This window comes from Protopterus annectens, chromosome 6.part0 (assembly GCF_019279795.1).
Source record: "Protopterus annectens isolate FY-2018-M chromosome 6.part0, PAN1.0, whole genome shotgun sequence".
In the NCBI taxonomy this organism is placed as follows: domain Eukaryota; kingdom Metazoa; phylum Chordata; order Ceratodontiformes; family Protopteridae; genus Protopterus; species Protopterus annectens.
This window is the reverse complement of record NC_056737.1, coordinates 1,537,283,185-1,537,302,428: the sequence shown is the minus strand read 5'-3', so window position 1 is coordinate 1,537,302,428 and position 19,244 is coordinate 1,537,283,185. Positions and strand designations below refer to the sequence as shown.

The window sequence follows — 19,244 nt, the reverse complement described above, 5'->3', positions numbered from 1 at the left end:
AAACAACAGATACAGACTTCATCACCTAGTCATTAATTTACAGATTTAGAAGAAAAATTATACAGGCATTACAAAAATCTAGTATTTGAAATTATTAACTTTAGGAGTAGAACATGAACAACACATATGCACTGCACAAGAATAATGGTCTTTGGCAAAGAGCTGCAAGTGTGGAGACTGATAAAAGAGATAAAGACAATTCAAACTTCTGCATACACTTACGGAGCTTAGAAACTGAAAGATGGATTTTTCACAGTCAGATTCAATGATCAGAAAGGTTCTATTTCTATTGCGTATAACAGCAGTACTGTGCATTAACTAAGGTTCTTTAATCCTTACCATTGTGAATACTGGCCTTGTGCTTCTTCACTGCCTCTTTACTACGAAACCGCTTTCCACAGCCATCGACCTTGCAGATGAATCTGGCATCCCCTTTGCATGCCTCTCTGTGTTGTTCAAAACTGCATTAAACAAGCAGAAAGGACAATGACTGGAAGAAGAGTTTGACATTTATCATGCAGTCTGAGTTAATAAATAGACGCTCAACAGAAGATTTCCAGATGCTTGACATGCTTTAATAAATCTAGGTAGGAATACAAGCATTAATTCATTCTCTAGTTAGTTTTAGACCAAGTAACTGCAGCAGATCTGAAATTTGACATGCAGAATAATACTGTAGCAAAGTTAGATATTTTATTAGAATTACAAAGCAGGTCAGAACAAAACCTTGACTCTGAGCTGAAGGTGCTGTTGCACATAGAGCACTGATAACTTCTGGAAGATTCTCCTGGACTGATATTCTCTGCACAATGAAGAACACTAATAGGAAAGAAAAAAAGCAGGTTGCAATAAACTGCACATAAAAAGTGGTTCCCAGATTAATTAATTTTTAAATTACTGGTATAAAAATATGAGAGTAAATTAATGCCACAGTATAACTGTTACTCCTTTTACTTATTCCTGCGTGGTACTTACTGTAACTTTAACAGCAAGCAAAACAGAAATTCACCAGCCAGATAAAGCAAAGTTATCATCAGTTAGGCAAAACTGCCTGCAAGCCAGCAGGGGAATAAGCACAGGGCATTCAGAGTACCACTCTCCTTATACAGTATTATTAGTGTGAGGGATGTATGCATCCTCTTATGAAAGTCAAGGACAATACACTAACTGCAACATGCAAAACATGAAAGAGCTGCATGCTACATTCACATCAGACTACGCACATATTGCTGGGACCGCTAATAATGTGTGAAGTCGACACACGTCAGAGTGTGATTCAGTGCACATTCATACACAGTGCATGGAGGGGAACAAGAGGAAAAGTCCAAACTACCTGACTGACTCTCTTTAAATCTCTCTAGTATCCAAGATAAGACAGTACAGCTCAGCACCTGCTGGTTTTCAGAACAGGGGTCCAAGGCCAGGAAAAATGAGGGACTGCTGTAATATAAGTGATAACTTTAAGGGAACTCTTAGCATACTCTACTGTTCGCACTCTGAATTCCAACCGCCCAGATTAATGCCCCTGTTGGATTGTATTTGTCTAAACTTATAAGTCAGCTTGAGAAATCTTGCAGGTTCCTAAATAAAAAGATGAGCAGCTTCAAAGATCTTAGTAATCAGGATAGACTGGCTGGCCTATCTGTATGCCCAGTTTGTTATAAACTCCTCCATGTGGATCTGTGTCTAACCTTTTGGCATTTGGAAGATCTAACCCTATTTGACGTTCTATTCCTTCAAAGCATAAATGGTTCCTGAAATATCAGATTAAAGAAATTACATTTTTTTTTCAACAAATAAAGAAGATACACTGGAATGGCAGATTCATATCCATACATATCACCCAGTGCTGGAACAAACTTCCACTCTGTGTCAAGCAGGTAAGCACCCTTACCATCTTCAAGGTAAACTCAGACGGATGTGCAGTCTCAAATTCTTCTCCGGTATATTTTGTTCTATCCTCTTCAAAAATGAGAGGAACCTTCTGAATAACAATTATAGGCTAGGTTTGCACTAAATACATTGTTAATTCTTAATTGCTGCAACTTAGTGTATGAAACCAATTGATTATTTCTGCAAAGTATCTGTGTCATCCTGCTCCACTTCCCTCATCACCCTACCCCTATTCCCTTCTACCCCTGCATCACTTCCTTTAAAAATTGGGAAATCCCGCTTCTACCTTTTCCAAGAACCTCACTGGGGACAACAAATACATTTGAATACACAGCCCTAACATACTTCATTTCATACAGGCCATCACACCCACCCTTTCTTCTACTAGTCAGCAGACAACTCTATTCCATTTAGTAATGGAATCATTCTTCTCTCCACTAAAGCTATCTTGCTATTCATTTCCTCACAATATTGCTATAAACTCCACCTAAAACACTCTGCCTCTACAGACAATCAATATAAATCTCTACCTTCAAGCACAAAATCACAAATCCGAAACCTACCTGTGAATCAATCACACAATCCCTTTCTTTGCCATCATATTCTTCACCCAAACCACTCCCTCACATCACCTGTAAAGTTTTCTTTAAACCTTACTCTAACCACAATCATAAAAAAACAGAAATCCACCCTAAAACATTCCAAATCACTACCCAGCTCTTCCTATCCTTCTTGTACTACTACTCCCATCCAGTAATACAGAATAAAAAATTCTAGCCCACCTACTTTAATCCACACTTCAACTAAGAATATGCCTCCTAAATGCTGGTAGCCTTTCCAACAAACCTGAGCAGAGAGACACATTTCTAAACACTCTTAGCTGAACCATAACTGGAATTACAGAATTCCTGGTAAAAGATACTACCCCACACTTACAACACCTTTTTCCAAGGTTATTCATATGTTTAATGTCAACCATCAAACTAGGAAAGAAAATCTAGGAACTGACTTCTTATCCTATTACCATTTTCCCTCAAAATACATTTACATAATCAGGCCACAGATATTACAGACCATGACACTAACTGAATTACAGTATCCATTCCACTTAATAAATGTAACATTCTCTACGTTGCAGTGACTTATCTCCCCTCAGCAGTAAAAAGAAATTCCAAACCATAACAGTAATCAAAATCATAAATGCCAGTTCTTCTTCAAAGGAACTAATAACATGCAAAGACTTTGACATTAATCTCAATGATTGACTGCAAAATTATATCAATGAATTACTTGCTGACCAAGGCTTAAATAACTAATCAAAGAACCTACACATTCACAACAAACATCAGGAGAAAGCTCCTTTCTAGACATGCTAATTACAAATAAACCCAGTTCTCTTTCTCCTCCCTGCAACCTCCTCCCAACTACAAGTGATCACTGCTCAATATTATCAACTCGTTCAACCAGCTCCCTCTGTAACCACAGTCACCACTGACCTCAATACACTTTAAAGCTCAGACTGACATATCTCATATGAAGGTCCACCTTTCCTTTATAAACTGGAACACCGTTGCTCACAATCTTAACTCTAACATCTAAAACCTTTCAGCAAAAGTCCTACTTCCATGCTGCTTATAAATCTAAAGACATATTTCCACATTGTAACTAGACTACTGAAATGAAATACTAACAACTGGCTGACCCTTGAGCTAAAAGCCTTTTGAAACTCAGAAACAATACTTGAAACAAATAAAAAATCCAAACTCCTAAATGACAAAGAAAAGCTTTTAATTCTTCTCAACTTAACAAAAACAAAAAAGTCATAAGCTTTAGATCCATTTAGTCTATCGCTCTTTCTAGCCCTAAGAAATTCTGGGAGCAGGTTATCAAGATAACTGAATGGCAGAAAAATGTCACACTAGACTCAGACTTCATCAGTACAACACTTCTATGCATGCATGTAGTTATGCACGTATGTATTTATTTATTGCAATTTGTTAACCGGGTAGGTGAGATAGTCTTATGACCCTTTTCAGTCATGACCCAGGCCATAAGACAATAACAAAAACATATAGGTCCATAGGTACATACATATATTGCAAAGTGATATTCAACTATAAGATAAAAAATATATACATTTCAAATAAAAAGCAATGTCTAATTTAGACAGTAAGTGTAACTGGTATCAGTACAAAATGCAGAGTTGTGGGTATAACTGAACAAGTGGAAAAATATTATAATAGCTATGGGTTGATACAGTGGGAATTTAGTTAAGCAATAATCCATGACTGTGCATGGGTATATCAAGATTTACCCACAGTTGATGTGGTTTGATCACAAGGGAGAAGCCTAAGTGATTTACAGCCAAACATGGGTAAATCCTGATACACCTATGCACAGTCATGGATTACTGCTTTTATATAATGATATTAGTTAGCAAAGAAATTGCTTACCTTTCTTAAGTACAGTCTCTGTTTAAGGGCACTTGAGTCTTCTTTCATGTTCTCTCCTCTAGACTGATGTACTACACATGCGTATGGGACTCCCGTTCCCATACTTGCACAGTACATCACTGCTGTGTAAGAAGCAGCAGAGAAAAGAGAGTCTCCATTGCTGTTTTTAATGTTTAACTCTTTCAAGGCTATAGCACCTTTCTAAATATCTCCATTTCACACTCCTAGCTAGTTATGGCATCCAGACCTTTTTAATGGTCTGGCTTCTTTAACTAAGTCACTTACCAGCTAATAATAGGCAGCATTACAAAGGACAAGGAATTACTGATAAAATGATACCAAGATTGTTGATCTAGGAAGTCTTGCAGAAGAGAAATTCATCACTGTTTGTCACTTATTAATCATATTTTCAATACCTGGGAGCTTTATATAACATTGAGGGACATTGTATGATATGCCACGGTGAAAATTCATTCTTAGAGTCATTTTATATCACATTATACCCGAGATATCATTAATTGTTAGAAATTATAAAAATTAATACAATTTCCATATTTACTTAACACTTAAAAACTAAGTGACTTACAAACTGCCACATGACATCAGGTGAAACCTTGGCTGTTGCTGAAGAAAACTAGCTTTGATATTTGCACTGTAAGCTGCACATCTTGAGCAATACCTAGTGTTACTTATACTGATAATTATACAATTAAGCATGTTACACATTTCTGTAAATATCTTAATAAACATGCTCTCACAGAGAAAATGTTTGTTCTTATATGAAAGCTTATGTCTAGTTAACAAAATGTTTTAACGATGTATGTTTAGGATGTACAGTTTTTCCAATATATAACAATTTGTTTGTGAAAGTACAGCAAAAAATATAATTTTGGGTTTGTGTGCATTATAATATATTATAATACTTATTGAAAATAAATGCACTATTATCATTGTAAAAATATGTCTTACTGATAACATCGCTATTTGTACAATTTTAATAGCTTCTGTAGTTCCCAAACTATTTACATTTGTTTTTTTAATCTTATTTTTTAGAAAATGCTCTGGAATGCAAGGTATGTGCAGGCTGCTATACTTGTGACATTCCATATCACATAAGTGTTAAAGAGCTAAAAAAGTCAGGATTTTATGAGGGACAGCAGAGAAATACAAGGAAAATCAGGTATGTTTCTGTTTCTTTAGTTTTGCAGAACATGCTTGATTTTTCTCATATTTTACTGTCCCCAGTATATGCCAACAGAAAATCTGGCCACTCAATGGTACTTCCATGGCCAGACTTTTATATTTTGGCATATGCACTATTTACAGCAAGCATGCTGGTTGAGCTGTCCAATCAGCATGCAAGTTTCTGAATAGCAATGAGCAGTCATTGTATAATTTAAAAATATATACATAATGTACATTATGAACAAGCCATTACAGGCAAGGCTATCTACAATAACAAATGATCCACTTTGTAGCACTGAGTTCCTGAAAGAATTTTCTAAATACCCCTATATTTTTCAGTACTCCTTCAAACCTCCCCCAAATCCCATTCCAGTAGCCCTGAGCAGAATGGGATTTGGGGGAGGTTTGGAGGAGTACTGAAAAATATGGGGGTATTTAGTACTCCTCCAAACCTCCCCCAAATCCCATTCCAGTAGCCCTGAGCAGAATTCATCTCCTTCTCTTACTTCAGCATAAACTAGAAAAAGGAAATTGAGGATCTTTTACATAAAATCCAACTGAAGCCCCCAGTTGAACATGCAAACCATATCCATGTTTTCTCTCTCTCTCTGTAAAGAACACCTAGTTACACCTCTAACATGCATATTTAACTATCCTTGCTGTTTAACAAATTTCCTACCATATGGAAGACAACAATAATTAAATCTCCTCCCAGAATACCCAAACCATTATCAACTTCAGAGTTCAGTCCCATCTCCACCAGCCCCATACTAGGCAAAAGGCTTGAGAAACTTAATAGCCAGTTCTGGACACCGCTTGTTGTTTTGGAATGGAAAACAGCTCCATGACAGTGATCTTCATTCTCATAGATGACATACCAGTACACACGGATAAAGGCATTTAGATGGGAGGCAGACTATAGATGGTTCCAAGGCCTTTGAGTTGTTCAGCTTATAGTCTGGTCAAAGGCTCCCTCTGATCTCAGAACTTCAAATCCAAACCAGCTGTTTTACAAATTTCACATCCGGCAGAAATGTCAAAATTACAACTGGCAACTCCACCTCCATCTTTGTCCTATTACATAAAGGGGTTCCCAAAGGGCCTCTCTATTACTTCTCCTCTTTGAAATATTCATAAGTAGACTCCTCATAGATATTCCTTCTTTACCAATTATATTATTTACTAACAGCTTAGTAATATATAGTTTGAAGTCACTCACCCAATACCATTAAAAACCTCATTGAAAATGATGTGCAACAACTTTCCAACAGGCTAATAAAAAGTTAGCTCATATTTAAAAAAAATATATGCTTTTTAGACCCAAAAATTTCCACACCTTAAAAAACAGCTAATTCAACCCAGCAATGCATAACAGTAAGAAATTACTAAAATTCCAAGTTATCTGGGCTTTTGGCTAGGCCCAAACCTTACATTTCAGCAACATACATGATATCCAAAAGTGAAAATCAATGAAGTGTACTTTTGGGCCTGGAAAATTTTCCTTTCTTATCTGCAGAGGACAACTTAGCAGTAGGTAAAGTTATTCTCCTAAACTAGCTTGAAAACAGAATTCTTTTTACTGCAGATGTCACCTCCCTTCAAGTAACTATGAAAAGGATCTTCACATTCCTCACTATCCTATCATGAACATCACTGCCAGCTACTTGCCACAGTAAAATGGATAACCACTCAAAAAGGTCTGGTTTGCTCCTTGGCTCCTTACTCCACAAGCTCAGTGAAACTGAATCTTTCCCATTCTCAGACAACTCACATTTAGGCAATCAACACTACCTTAGGTACTCTATCTCCAACACTCTTCGAATACTTGACAAAAAACTATTGTACTGAACATAGCTTTTCCATTCTAGCCCCAAAACTGAGACAGTCTGTCTCAAATTTCCTGAAAATAAGTCTTCCTATCCTACTTTATGAAAGGGTCTCAAGGAGCATCTTATAAAATCTGCCAAATGCAAATGATTCAAATCCCCTTAAACAATAGGCCTACACCACTGCCAACTTCTTATCAAGCAAAGCCCCAAAAATTGTAATCATCATGTCTTACATAATTCCACTTCTTCTTTATCCTCCATCCATCTTCCCCCTCTAACTCTCTTTCCCAAAAACAGTATAACTCCTTTATACAGTTTTCTTTAATTAAATCTTCTGGACATCTAAGATTGTAAATACATTTGTAAATATTGTGTATACAATGTCAATATCCCATACTGTTTAACTGCTTTCAATATTTTTATATTTTCTATCATGTTTACTTTTCCACATCCATTCCTTGTACTATTCATTCTGATTTTTCTACTGCTTCAAATTGTACACCCAGGCTAAGTCTGAAAATGCTCCATGGAGATTAGTGCTTTACCCAGATTGACAAATACAAATAAATTAACATTAAAATATCAAAACCATGACTCTGTTATACTGTCTTATACTGCACGGGTCTAAAACAAAAGATCCATTATGAAACACCAGCAAAACAGAAAAACAGAAAAACAAACCATAAACTCCAGCAAAATCAAAAAGGAACGCCAACCACAGAGATGGTAAAGTTTGTCCTTTTATTAACGTGTCCTGGTACCTCGGCAATTCGCCTTCAGTGGAACAATTCATCCAACAAACCCATCTCCTTAAATACAATAACCAATTAACTCATCAACCAATCAATCAATTACTTAATTAATTAATTAATTAATTAATTAATTAATTAATTGATTGATTGATTGATAATTAAACCTGCTTGTTATTTGAACTTCAGACTCAACAACTCATTATCTGAAGTTCAAGAAAGTACAGTTTTGTACCTACCATAAATGTAGATGTCCGATAGGTATGCATCTGCCGTCATAACATATGGGTTGTCCTGCCTCAGGCAGCCCTTCGGTCGGCCGGATTCCAAAGTCTGGGTCTGGCCTCGGCTGATGTCGCACTTTCCCTGACGTCAGAGTGTCTGGGGTATAAAAGCATCAGCCAACGCCATTTTCCTCAGTTTTTCTTGCCCCAGATGCCAGGTGCCCTCTAGGAAGGCTAAATTTGGATAAAGGCTGAAAAGTTCCAAACATTTGCAAATTATATACATATATAAACAAACAAACAAATACACCATAATAGATTCCCCCAGCTAGCTGAAAGAGGGGTAAGCACCCTAGGAATGCCACAGAGGGGAAGGAGGGTGGGTAATCCTGACTGCAGATGCATACCTGTCGGACATCTACATTTATGGTAGGTACAAAACTGTACTATGTCCTTCAAGGATGCATCTGCAGTCATAACATATGGGTAGAATACCATAGCCAATCTGGGGGAGGAGGTACTAAGAGAATTATGGTGTAGTTAAGATCCACTGCAGTACTGCAGTTGCAAACCCTGCTCGGGATCTGGAGTATAAAGGTAGATTGTAATGCTTGGCAAATGTATGCACGGAGCTCCAAGTAGCAGCTTCTAAAATGTCCTTGGTAGCCACCCCTCGTAGGAAAGCTGTAGTGGTGGCTGTGGCCCTTGTGGAGTGAGGCCTGATATTTTCAGGAACTGTCTTTCCATGAAAGGAGTAGCAAAAACGAATGCAATTTCCTATCCATTTTGAAATTGTCTGTTTGGAAATTGCTCTTCCTTGCACCCCAGTTGCACATGCTACAAAAATCTGGTCAGTTTGTCTGTTAGTTTTAGTTCTGTCCAAATAGTAGCGTAGTTGTCTGTGTATATCCAAGGTGTGCAAAAGTTTTTCCCCTTTGTTCTGTGGGTTAGGGAAGAACGTAGGCAAGTGAATAGCTTGGTTCAAGGATACCCTAGATACCACCTTTGGCATGAAAGTAGGATTGGTTCTCAGTGACACTCTATCCTGGTGAAAAATAAGAAAAGGCTGCACTGCCATTAATGCATGTAACTCAGATACTCTTCTTGCTGAAGTGATTGCCAGAAGGAATGCAGTTTTCCAAGATAAAAACTGGAGGTCTGCTGAAGCTGCTGGTTCAAAAGGAGGTAGTGTCAGTTTTTCCAGCACAAAATTGAGATCCCATGCAGGTAGGGGGGGTCTTCTTGGAGGTTTAACATTTTTGATCCCTCTCAAAAATTGTCTGAGAAGAGGGTGTGAGAAGATAGGTGGATCCATATTGTATTCTGCTGAAATTGCTGAAGCATGAATCTTAATGGATGAATAAGACAGGCCATTGTGGAACAATTCTGCTAAGTATTCTAGGATGTGTGCTAGGTTTGCCACTGTGACATCTGTGCCCTTTGATGCGCTCCAAATGAGAAATATCTTCCATTTAGCTGAGTATGTCTTTCTTGTGGAAGGTCTGCGAGCCTCCAAGATAATGTCCTTCACCCTCTGAGATAAAACGGTTTGGTTGGGCTTTAAGGAATCTTCTAGGCAGTTAGCTGCAATGTTTTCAAGTTGGGATGCAGGGTCTTGAAATTGTTCTGCGTTAGAAGAAGAGGCCATAGGAGAAGAGGCCATGAGTTTGCCTGAGACATGCTTCTCAATAGCGGGTACCAATGTTGTCTTGGCCAGTCCGGAGCTATTAGTATGACTTTTGGCTGTTCCTCCCTGATCTTCAGTAGAACCTTGTACATCAATGGGAGAGGTGGAAAGGCATATACTGTTAGGGCATTCCAGCTGAAAGAGAGAGAGTCCACCCTCCAGGCTTGTGGGTGGTATGTCCTTGAGCAGAATTTCTTCAGTTGGTGGTTGAGTGGGGAGGTGAACAGATCTATCTCTGGGATTCCCCATTTCTTTGTTATGAGTTTGAAGATGTCTGGATGCAGCATCCATTCGTGTGCATCCATGGTAGTTCTGCTTAAGCTGTCTGCTAGTGTATTCTCTTTTCCTGGTACGAATTTGGCCTGTAGCTGGATATTGAGATTCAGGCATAGGTTCCACAGATTCATAGCCATCCGGCATAGAGGGTAGGAATGTGTGCCTCCCTGTTTATGTACCACATGACCGTGGTGTTGTCTGTCCATATTAACAGATGCCCTTGCTGGAGGAAGGGTCTGAATGCCTCGATTGCATGCCTTACTGCCAGCATTTCCTTTTGGTTTATGTGCATGCTTAGCTGCCCTTGAGGCCATAGGCCTTGGATACTTTTGTCCTCCATGTGTGCTCCCCATCCTCGGTCTGAGGCGTCCGTGGTGATGGTCTGCCTTGTTTTTGGTTTGTTGAAAGGCAACCCTCTGTTAGACTGGCAGGCCTGAGCCCACCACAGGAATTCCTTTTGAAGGCATGGAATGATTTGAATCATGGTTTCTAGACTGTGACTGTGTTGAGACCATACATTCCTTAGGTACCATTGTAATTTCCTCATATGCAACCTGGCATGTGGAATTAAAATTATGCAGGATGCCATGTAACCCAGGGCCTGCAGGACTTTCCTTGCAGTAAGCTGAGTTTGTCTTGTCAGAGTCATGAAGTAATCTGGAAGTTGTTTTTGTTTTTCTTCTGTGAGAAAAGCCATCTGAGTGATTGTGTCCAGATCCGCACCCAAAAAGGTTATCCTTTGGGATGGTACTAGTCTTGACTTTTGGATGTTGACTGTGTATCCCAAGGTTTGTAGCAGGTGTATGGCATAGGCCAAGTCCTTTAACAATTTTTTCTTGTTGTCCGCTTGTATTAGGCAGTCGTCCAGGTATGGATAAATTTGAATTCCCTGAAGTCTGCAGTGTGTAATTACTGATGCCAGGCATTTCGTGAATACTCTGGGCGCAGTAGATAAACCAAAGGGCAATGCTGAGAATTGATAATGCTCGGATCCTGCAAGAAATCTGAGGTGCCTTCTGCAATCTGGTCGGATAGGGACGTGCAGGTATGCCTCCTTGAGATCTAGAGTCACCAGCCAAGACTCCTTGCCCAACATGGGAAGAAGTTGCTGTAGGGTCAGCATTTTGAATTTTGGCACAATGAGATAAGTGTTCAGTGCGGACAGGTCGAGTATAGGCCTCAATTGGTTTTCTTTTCTTGGCACAAGGAATAGTCTGGAGTAAAATCCTTGGCCTTGTTCTGTAGATGGTACCCTTTCTATAGCTTTCATCTGAAGTAACTTGCTGATTTGTCTTAAAGCCTCTGCCTTCTGGTTTGGTGGAAGGTTTGGCATTCCGCCTCTTTTTGGCAAAGTATGGAAGTGAAACCTGTATCCTTTGTCTATTATTTGCAATGTCCATGTATCCTTTGTAATGCGATGCCAGTTTTTCGAGAATAAAGCCAGCTTTCCGCCCAAGGGTGCTTCCAGTTGATCCCTGGTAGGCGGAATCAGAGTCAAGTCATTGGGTCTGTCCTGTAGTAGTGGTAGTAGTTGTAGCTGTTGCACTACTCCTCTGGTTGGCAGGCTGCCACTGACGGCCTCTGTAGGGGCCCTTGGATTGACATCTGCCTCTAGGGCGCCTGTTTCTGCCTCTCTGTGCTCTGGAGGAGTCTGGAAGGGACCAATTCTTTGTAGGCCAGTTTCTACTGAACCTCAGAGGTTGAACTTGCAGGAAATCTTTAACTGTTTGCACAGATTTTGCTTTTTCTTCAACCTTCTTTAGAATCTCCTGTGCAGGGGAGCCAAATAAATGCTGTTTCTCCATTGGAGCATCGAGGAGTTTAGCCTTGACATGGTCTGGCAAAGATTGCTCCTTCAGCCAGGCATGCCTACGAATTACTGCCCCAGTCATAGCTGATCTAAATGAAACCTCCAGTGCATCATAGCCACATTTTAAGAAATGATTACTGACCTGTTGTGAGTTGTGAACCAAATCCTGAAGGGATTTACGGTCTAAGGGTTCAGGTGAAGAAAGTTTCTTATTTAGCTGATCTAACAAAAATTCTTGGTACTGTATCATATGGAATTGACAGTTTAATGCCCTGGCAGAAAGAGTAGCAGATGTATAATCCTTTTTTCCCCATCTCTCTAATGCTCTAGACTCTCTTTCAGAGGGTAGGGGATTTTTGGCAGTAGCGGCTGCAACCCCTTTAGGGCCCTGAGAAATAGTTTCTGGGTCTGCAGCATGGGCTTTATACAGGTGGAAGTGAGAATCCAGGACCCTGTAATATCTGTCAGGTTTGGCGGGGGCCGGAGGAAGAGAATCAGGTGCAGTACTGACATCGTTGTACACATCATCAATTACAGTTAGAACCGGAGGTATAGCTAAGGGCCTATGCTGGGGCAAATGCAAAAAGGTCCTTAATCTTTTTCTAGAATCAGAGAAATCCTGACCCTGCCATTGAAAGTGTTCTCTCATGGAGTGTAAAGTCTCCCCAAAGGAAAATTCTTCAGGGGGGGAGGCCGAAGGGATAGATTCTTCTGCATCTGAATCCTCAGAAGGCGAGTAGGCCCCTTCCTGGTGGTCTGACAAATCAGATCCATCCGTGGAGTAATCTGAGGAGTGAGGTTCAGAGGGGTCAGTCCTGGGCCTTTTGTCTGGAGGAGGTTGGGAGGCCCTGTCTGGAGGAGGTTGGGAGGCCCTGTCTGGGTGAGGTTGGGAACCCCTAATTAAGAAGATAAGGTCCTCAGCAAGACTGAGGATCATATAGAGGAAGGCCTCTGAAATGTAGATTTGGCAGGCAAAGCTTTTGAAAGTTTGGCAGCTTTAGTCCTGGAGAAGGCCTTAATAGACATAGAAGCTGGGGGCCTAGCTGCCCCACGTGCAGGGGTAGAAATGTCCAAAGGTATGGTGTCGGACAAATCCTGAACACTAGCTTCGGTAGGGAGTTCTGAAGCCGACTCAGCCGGGGCCTCTCTGGCCTCGGTGGTCGGAGGTATGGTTTCGGTAGTAGGAATAGCCGTGGACTTGGTTTCAGCCGAAACCGAGACACTCGCGGTAGGCTTAGCCGTGGTTTCAGCCGAAACCGCGGGCCGCGAGTGTCGGTCCTTTTCCTTGCGGTTTTTGACCATATGCGTAGTCGGAGTCTCCGACGGCATTTTATAAGCAAAAGCGGTTCCAAAAAACTCCTCTGCAAACTCCGACCGACGTCTAAGAGTCCGTCGGTTGAAGGAGGCACAGGCTAAACAAGCTGATACGTCGTGGTCTGGGCCTAAGCAAGGAAGGCAGTAAGAATGGAAATCCTTATGAGGTATTTGTTTCCCACAAGTTAAACAATTATTTACTTTGTCTGACATCGGCTGAGGCAAGAAAGAGTCCCCAACGGGGTACTTAGCTTTTTTCGAAGTCTTCGGTAGCTGAAATCTCTGGATCTGACCGACCGGCACTTGCGAACAGCTTCTGCTTCGGGCACCGCGCGGCAAGAAAGACTGGGGAAAATGGCGTCGGCTGATGCTTTTATACCCCAGACACTCTGACGTCGGGGAAAGTGCGACATCAGCCAAGGCCAGACCCAGACTTTGGAATCCGGCCGACCGAAGGGCTGCCTGAGGCAGGACAACCCATATGTTATGACTGCAGATGCATCCTTGAAGGACATCATAATACACAACAATAAATAAGTAAATAAATGAATATTTCAAATTTGCATGTGTTGCCACAAATCTACCACTTTCACTTAATGAAACATGTAATAATTTCTTAAACTTCATGATGCAATATTTTACAAATTCAAGAAATCATTGTCCGAAGTCCAAAAGCACAACACTGAATAGATGAGTAAATAAATACTTCAAATTTGCTTATTACTGGAGTTTATGATTTGTTTTTCTAAAACAAAAGACTCTGTAAGAATGTTCTTTCCCATAACCAGGGTAAAAAGCTTGGGCACAAACATGGGGAAGAATACAGATTGTAGATCTATACCGATTTGGAAACAAAGTGTAAGACTTAGAAGAAACAACTAAGAAAGGAGAAGAAAAAACACTTGCAAATACACAAATGAAGATTTTCCCAGCTGGCTAATACACTGCTTGACTGAAGGGACAACTCAGTTCACTTACAGGTGCATATGGCTAGGCATCTGATGGTTGCTGTGAATGCTTGTTTAATATTGTTCCTATGCACTGGAGGATGTCTAAAAAAAGGTACTGAGAAATTAGAGGGGGTAAAGCAAGGAATAAGCCGACAAGAAGAAAATCATAGCACCTGGCCATGTAAAGAGGTATGACACAATAACTATTCCCATGTAGACTTACTTAGCACAGAAAAGTATGACACGCTAGAAGCTCTCAAGATAAAAATTGAACAGTAAAAGACAGAAGGGCATATACATCAGTTCAGCGTACCCATAAGATCAAAAATGGATTGTGAAGTTCAAATGTCTGAAATAATGGAAATGGTTATGCTAACAGACATAACACCCTTTTCTTCTGAAATCACTACAAACAAGTTTTTTTTTTCTTTCCTATAAGGCAAAATGTTTTCTACATTTTGCTGAATGTAGCTGGTCAAATAAAAAAGAAGATTATATCTTGTACTAGTCTCTGTGATGTTAATCTGTAAAAACATAAATACAAGTATTCAGATTTTTGGCAGCACATCTAATGATACCATATTTAGCTAGGACTCTTTTGATCCTCTGAACTGACACTTCAGTTATACTTTTCTTCATTATAGCAATGACCTTTCATTTTACTTGAAGTCTCTACAAAATTTTAGCAGCAAGGTAGAGTTAGAAGAAGAATGCATCTTTCCAGGGCACAACAGATTATGCAAGGATATAGTGGGCACATCACAGGTGCATCAGAAGTACAGCCTTGGTGTCTCAAGCCATTCAAGCATTACTTTTCACCTGCTAACTGTATAAACAGTGAATCAGTCACATTGCAATTGCTGACTATCTTTAATCAAACAGTCACCAACGTTTTCATGTGATCAAGCATTTCTGGCAGCATTAAGATGATAATGAAATGCTGAGCAGCGGCACTTTCCATCCAAAACAATGGTGATCATTAAGAAATGTTGCATTCACAGCTGTGGATATTCAGACTTATGTATAGACACATAGACACACACACACACACACACACACACACACACACACACACACACACACACACACACACACACACAGTATTAGCATGCTCAAGACTTTAACATAAGTAGTATTAACTGTATATCAACAGTTTAGCTCTGTCCTACCATTAGATTAAGTAAAATCGTGCACTTACATTTATGCAGCATTTCATACACTCCTGTAATAGACAGGTACTTACTGCCTTTGCAAAGCCTGTTTGACAGGAAATCTCTTGCCACAGTTGTGACATCTGAACTCTTTGTCCTCACTCGGCTTCTGATGTAATGTCTGGTGGTGCTCTGCCAGTATCTCCTGACTGGGAAAGCTACTTTCACAATGTGGACATGCGTGGTCCTCTTTACAGCGGCCATCATCTAAAGAATCAGCAAAAAACAGCCATTGGGTAAAAGTGAATTGCTTGTTAGTTTAGTAGCTGCCTTTCCCTTAACCACATGCCACGCATCTTAACATTCACATTAAACACTATCAGTCTTTTTTGTTAAGTGATCAGTAACAACCCTACTTATTTCTGTACATGTTCTGTTAACAGACTGTCACATGAAGTTCTCTACAATGATACCTTACACATTTTATCATGTCATTTCTTGCTCCATTCTTTTCCATGTTGAACCCCCTTAACATTTCAGAGTATATCCTTACAGAAATTGCCATGCAATTGTAGCATACCTTAGCCAAATTCTCTGGACCTTTTTTTGCATTATTCAAAGTGTCATCTACTGTTTGGATGGCAGGTAACACTACAGGAAATGTAACATCATCAACCTTGTTTATTTCTAATTGCAGTTTCATTAGCACAGTTCGCATTTATGCAGTGCAATGCATTTGTGGGATGAAATGACCACTTTACATTTCTCCTCATCATACAAGTAGTTATGTCCTGATAAGATGGTAACCTCTCAAATTTTAACTAGCAGAAACAGAATCTAGTTCCACCTTCTAAAACACATCAACATAATGGTGCTTCTGGATACCACAGGGTAATGGAAAAATAGATAAATAAGAGAATAAATTGGTTATCCATAGACATTGTTTAGTTTATACAATAGCAAATGTGCTTAACTTTATGTCAGCAATGCTAAATTATATGAGTGTCTATATCACCATACCTGCTCAATATCAGGGTCCCATAGAACACTAAATGGCAGCATCAGGACATTTGTAATGGCATACTTCCATCTTTGTTATGCCTTACCACATTTCCAGCCTAGTTAGGACAACAGGAACATTTTACAGAGGTTTCAGGACTTATGAGATCTTCAACATGGACAAAAGATGACATCCGACCATTACAAGGAAGTGGTGGCAAGATGTATACTGCACAACGAAGCACTGTAAAAATTTGGTCCAGCATATGGGTAAATACATAGTTAAACAGTGGTACTGTAGTATTAGTAGTAGTATCATCTCATCAGTCCACTGCAAAACAATGACATCATTTGTCCTGTAGCATTTAGGAACAGAAACTACAGTGCAGCAACATGCTGATTTAACACAGATGTCTGTAAAATATTGTTAGCATAAATACACAGAGACCATTGGCTTGTAAGACTGTTGTATCCTGGGCCATCCAACACATATATACTAGCCTCACATCAGGCTTTGTGCCCACTAAATGGCACACAGCAACAGTTATCCCACTCCACAAAGGGGGAGCCACCACTGATCCCAGGAATTATAGACCTATTAGCCTGACAAGCCTGGTCTGCAAGGCCATGGAACGTATCATCGTGGAACTGATAAACGAAGACATTGGTAACCTCCAAACTCTGGATCCCACCCAGTTCGGGTTTGTGAAAGGCAGATCATGCCTCCTGAACCTGATCGACTTCTTTGAGGCAGTCACCAAAGCCGTGGATGAAGGTAAGGTGGTTCACACAGCCTATCTTGACCTCGCCAAGGCTTTCGACACCATCCCCATTCTGGAATTATAGCTAAACTGACTAAACTAGGTATAAATCCCTATGTCACAAGATGGGATGCCAACTGGCTCACTGACAGAACCCACACTGTAAAAGTTGCAGACTCCAAATCTAACCTCAAAGCAGTGACAAGTGGAGTACCACAGGGTTCTGTCCTAGGACCTCTCCTGTTTGGTATCTACTTCTCTGAAGTACAGGCTAACACAGAAGGCCTCTGGCTGATGAAGTTCACAGATGACTGCAGACTAGGAGCCACAGTCAAGTCCCCAAATGATGTAGACATCCTACAGAAGGGCCTCACTGAGACAGATGCCTGGTGTCAGAGCCATGGCCTCAAGCTCAATGCCAAAAAGTGCAGTGTCATCCCCTTTGGTAAAAACTCTGTACCCATAAACTACCACATAGGCAGCAATCTACTTAACACCGAATGCGTGATAAGAGACCTTGGGACCCAGGTGGTAGTCTCTCCTTTGATAGTCACATCGCCACAGTAGTCAGGAAGTCCTTCTACGTTGCAGACCTCATCAGAAAAGGGTTCTCATCCAGGAAAAAAGAGGTCATTGTTCCCCTCTATTTATCGCTCATTAGACCCATTATACAGTACAATGCCCCTTTTGAAATGTACCTCACAAGACATCTGCAGCAGCTGGAAAGGCCACAGAAGTACCTCACAAAGAGGATTACTGGCCTCAAACAAATGCCCTACACTGACTGCCTCAAAAAACTCCAGCTTTTCTCCGTAGCATATCGTCTACTCCAAGGTGATCTCTGCCTAACATATAAAGCTATGTCAAAGCCAGAGCTGCTGGATATGCTACACCTAAAGAAATCACAATCCCTCCAAGCTACACGCTCTAGGGACCTAAACCTTGTCACCACAATAAACAGGACATGCTGGAGGGATAGATTCCTGTCCCAGAGACTTCCTATATTCTGGAACAAGCTGCCCATCTATGTCAAGCAAAGTTCTTCATTAGCACTCTTCAAGAAAATCTTGATGAGTGGATGGGAAATCGGAAATACACCCTGGGGATCACTTCTGTGTCTCTGCTGGACAGTGGCACAGGAAAAAACTTTATTGGGTGGCGTAAGCTATGGAACCTTGCTGGCTAGGCTTACAGAGGCCGTTGGGCCAATAGCCTAGTACCTACCTATGAACCTATGCCTGACTGCCTGTAAAAATAAAAGAAGCTTGTACAAATGAACTAATAGTACAAAAACAATAAAACATATATATATATATATATATATATATATATATATATATAAAATATGTGTGCGCATGCGTGTATATTACATACACTGAATGACAAATAGCAGACAGAATCCCAAAACAATGAATACTTCTCTCCCAGTAAAAAAGCCATCCATCAGAAAATGCCAGTTACAAAACCAGGACCAAGTGTCTTCTTGGTACTGATAGGGAAAGGGTTATTAGTAACACAACAAGCAGAATCAGGGCTAGAGTTAGGAATAGGGACAGGGGAAAGGTTAGGGTTACAGTTAGGGATAGCACATGTGAGTAAGGTGGACAGGAGGGCTCACAATACAGTATACATCAATAAAGAAATATTCATCAGTGTATCAACAGCAACTGCATCTGCAGCACCAATTTTTTTAAATTAAAATTAAATGAAGTAAATGCCGTTGATGCTGTGTGTAAGGTGAAAATACTCAATGTTGTGCCATGCCTGGTCTTCCTCACAAATGGTACATGCCCTTCGGCATACATGAATGTACAATTCATATCTGGGTTGGTACTGTCCTACCTGTGATGGTTCTAACCATGCAATGCCCAGTATGTGATACCTTCTTTATTTCAATGATGCATTTGTATAGCTGCACCATACCCTACAAATAGATTTTAGTCTGTAGCATCTGATGCTTTTA

The 19,244-nt window shown here is 40.2% G+C and overlaps 1 protein-coding gene across 2 annotated transcripts in view; it reads right to left on the bottom strand.

Moving 5' to 3' along the window:
* Window positions 1–19,244, bottom strand: part of PRDM5 (PR/SET domain 5) — a 2,968,604-nt gene that overhangs the window by 1,961,620 nt on the left and 987,740 nt on the right. Inside the window, exons 5-7 of one of the 2 annotated variants that reach the window (XM_044074997.1) lie at window positions 15,614–15,788; window positions 727–819; window positions 340–461 (exon numbers count right to left, since the gene is read on the bottom strand). In XM_044074997.1, coding sequence (XP_043930932.1) covers window positions 340–461; window positions 727–819; window positions 15,614–15,788 — 390 coding nt within the window. The remainder of the gene's footprint in view (window positions 1–339; window positions 462–726; window positions 820–15,613; window positions 15,789–19,244) is intronic. The other variant, XM_044074998.1, reaches the window with a different exon arrangement.